Below are 3,104 nucleotides of genomic sequence, written 5' to 3' on the forward strand. Positions count from 1 at the left end.
AAAAAAAAAAAAAAAAAAGAAAATGTATCACCAACATGATGAAACAAAAATCTCCATAAAGACTGGAATACTGGAATTGTAACATGAAGACTGAAATACTAGAATTATAATATTAACAATAAGCATATAATATTGAAAGTAATTATATATACATATTTTTTTTCTTCTTATTTTTTTTTTTTTTTTTGCAAAATCAATTTAAAGGGATGAGTAAAAGAATAAAATTTGCAAAAAATATTCGATTTTTCTATCTCTCATCATAAATTTCGATCCTTTTAAAATTCTACTAAAATTTGCTTCACTTAGTTTTTTTTTCAAGAAAAGCTTTTTTTTTAAAAAAAAAGCAATGATCATAGATAGTTAAATTATTGTTTTATGCAAATAAATAATCTTAAATGATTATGATAATTATAATTGTCCTCATAATTTATTTCGTTTTTTTCACATATCATTAATTTTTCTTTTTTCTTTTTTTTTTAACTATTTTACAATGTAACATATTTCAACAAAAATATGGTGCCACTGGGAAAGGCATAAATCGTTTCTTTCTATTGCTATTTTAATTTTTGTATTTCGATTTAATGCTCCAGATATAATATTCCATGGAAATTCAGTATGTGATGGATTTCGTTCATCCCATGGAAAACTCTGTAAATTATTAAATTATTATTAGGTTGAATTTTTGATAATTCATTTACATTAAGTATTTTCTGTTAACTTTTTTACTACTCAAAATTATTACTCAATACTCAATAAAATTATTACTCAATAAAAAAGGATAAAATTATTACTCAATACTCAATTCTTTTTTATCATACCATACCAAATTTTTACTTGTTGTTTTTCAATTAATTTAATGTATTTGCAAAATTAAAAAAATTAAAATCATTTTATTTGGAAAAAATCTTTTAATTGAACTGTTAATTAAATTTTTTTCAAATTTCCTAATTAGATTCTTTTAATTAATTTTTTAATAAAAAAAAATTGTTGCTTCTGAATGATGCTATCCCACATATAATGTTTGATCATTTTTTAATCATTAATTAGGAATGCTATATGAATTTATAAACAATGAAATCCTAGCCATTTTCTTGCTCCTTTTTAACCAGCCAAATTTCTCTTCCAAAGTGTCATTTAAACAAATGAGGCTTTACAAAGGTCAAAGGGTCAAGAAGCAAATAAATTTCGTCATAGTAAAAAGCAATAAAAAAAAGGAAATGTGGAAAAAAAAAGTAAGGGAATTTCTTTTTCTTTTATTTCATCCTGCATATATCATCAAATTTGAAAATAATTTTATTAAAATCTAATTAATTGACATTATAAATAGTTTATTTGGAACAATTTATGCTATTATAAGCCAAAAATGGCATATTTCCGAAATTTTTTATCATTTAATAATGCATTATAAAATATCACTAATTAGCTCTTTACTAAATGAAATAATATTAATTATTTCTTTTTTTTTTCTTGCATCAAACTGTAAGTTTATACATTATCTTATTATCATTTATTTATTTATTTTTCGATACTAAAAAGAACTATAAAATAAAATTAAAAAAAAAAAAAAAAACTAACTCGCTGTATACTATCTTGAAGATCCACACTCCAACGATTTACTTCATCATAATAAGTTTTTAATTTCTGATAATCATCCCATGTCATATTGCGCAAATATTTGCCATCTTTATAGATTTTGCCATTCTAAAAATTATGTTTATTCTTCTTTTTTTTTAATCTACAAAATTATAAATATATAAAATATATTCAATTTAATTTCAAATTTTGGCATTCAATAAATTTCGATTTTAACATTTTTTTTTTAAATATTTTCAATGAAAATTATTTTAAGAAAAGAAAAAAAAAAAAAAAAGGCATAAAATAAAAATAAATGAAGTAAAAGAAAAATGGTCCCTTATTATTAATTTGTAGGTTTATGTGATACTTTCTTTTTTTTTTCCCCCTTTGCTGTTATCATTTAAAAAGTGATCATCGATCAAAATTACTTATTTAAATGAAAGAATGAAATGAAAAAATTACAATAACAAAGCATCCAGTATTGCCAGCAACTAATATGCCATTGGAATTATAGCAAACATTGTTGACACAAATGATATTACCATTGAAACTATTGATAATTGCATGATACATTTCTGATTTAACCATTATAACAAATAAAAGAAGATAGAAACTGAAAATTTTAAAAATTTACAACTAAATCAGACTAAAAATTAGCATTGAATGAAAATTGAAAATTTGTTGATAAAATATTGAAAATTTTTTTTTTTTGATGAATGTATTCATTCCTTAAAACATTTATCATTCATTTTTTTTACAGATATCTTCCTTTTCCTTTTTTTTTTTCTCTCTTTTAAATTTTATTTTTGCATTAAAGTTTAACAAACTACTGTTAGGAGATTTAAAAATTGAAATTTGAAATGGTAAAATTTAAAAAGTTTGAATTTATTCAATTTCTTCAAATATTTAATCTTCCATGCTAATAAATAGCAAAATGGTAAATAATCAAAAAACAAAAAAAAAAAAAAGAAATAAAAAAAAAACAAAAACTAACATCATCTTCATCATCATATGATATTGAACAAGTTGAAATAATGAAAGTACGAAGAGTTGGTTGGTTGAAAAAAGAAACGAATAGAAAAATAAGAATTGAACAAATGATGAAAAGAAGGACAAAATGGTAACGTGAATGGGAAATATTGTATTAAAACAAATAAAGTTCAAAAAAAAAAAGAAAAAAAGAAAAAGAAAAAGAAAAACGAAATTTCAAAATTTAATAATGATAATCGATGTTTGTATTTTAATTGAAGAAAAAGAAAAAAAAACTTTGTCATTATAAAGTTTTATTTATTTAATGATAAAAGTTAAATCGATAAATTAACCATTTCAACTTAAATTTCATTATCAACATGAAGTGTTATTTTATGAAATGATAAAAGTTAAATTGATAAATTAACCATTTCAACTAAATTTCATTATCAACATGAAGTGTTATTTTATGAAATGATAAAAGTAAATTGATAAATTAGCAAATTTCAACTAAATTTCACTATCAACATGAAGTGTTATTTTATGAAATGATAAAAGTT

At 20.8% G+C, this 3,104-nt stretch overlaps 1 protein-coding gene across 1 annotated transcript; it reads right to left on the minus strand.

The window, feature by feature from the left end:
• Nucleotides 1-480: 480 nt before the first annotated feature.
• Nucleotides 481-2,192, minus strand: LOAG_14030 (hypothetical protein; the record flags this gene model as incomplete). Its single annotated transcript, XM_020448754.1, has 3 exons — nucleotides 2,038-2,192; nucleotides 1,576-1,701; nucleotides 481-648 (listed from the first exon to the last, which is right to left on the minus strand). The coding sequence occupies exons 1-3, from the start codon at nucleotides 2,161-2,163 to the stop codon at nucleotides 481-483; spliced, it is 420 nt and encodes a 139-aa protein (XP_020301126.1). The 5' UTR covers nucleotides 2,164-2,192.
• Nucleotides 2,193-3,104: the final 912 nt, after the last annotated feature.

Source organism: Loa loa (assembly GCF_000183805.2).
Source record: "Loa loa unplaced genomic scaffold supercont3.647, whole genome shotgun sequence".
Lineage (NCBI taxonomy): Eukaryota > Metazoa > Nematoda > Chromadorea > Rhabditida > Onchocercidae > Loa > Loa loa.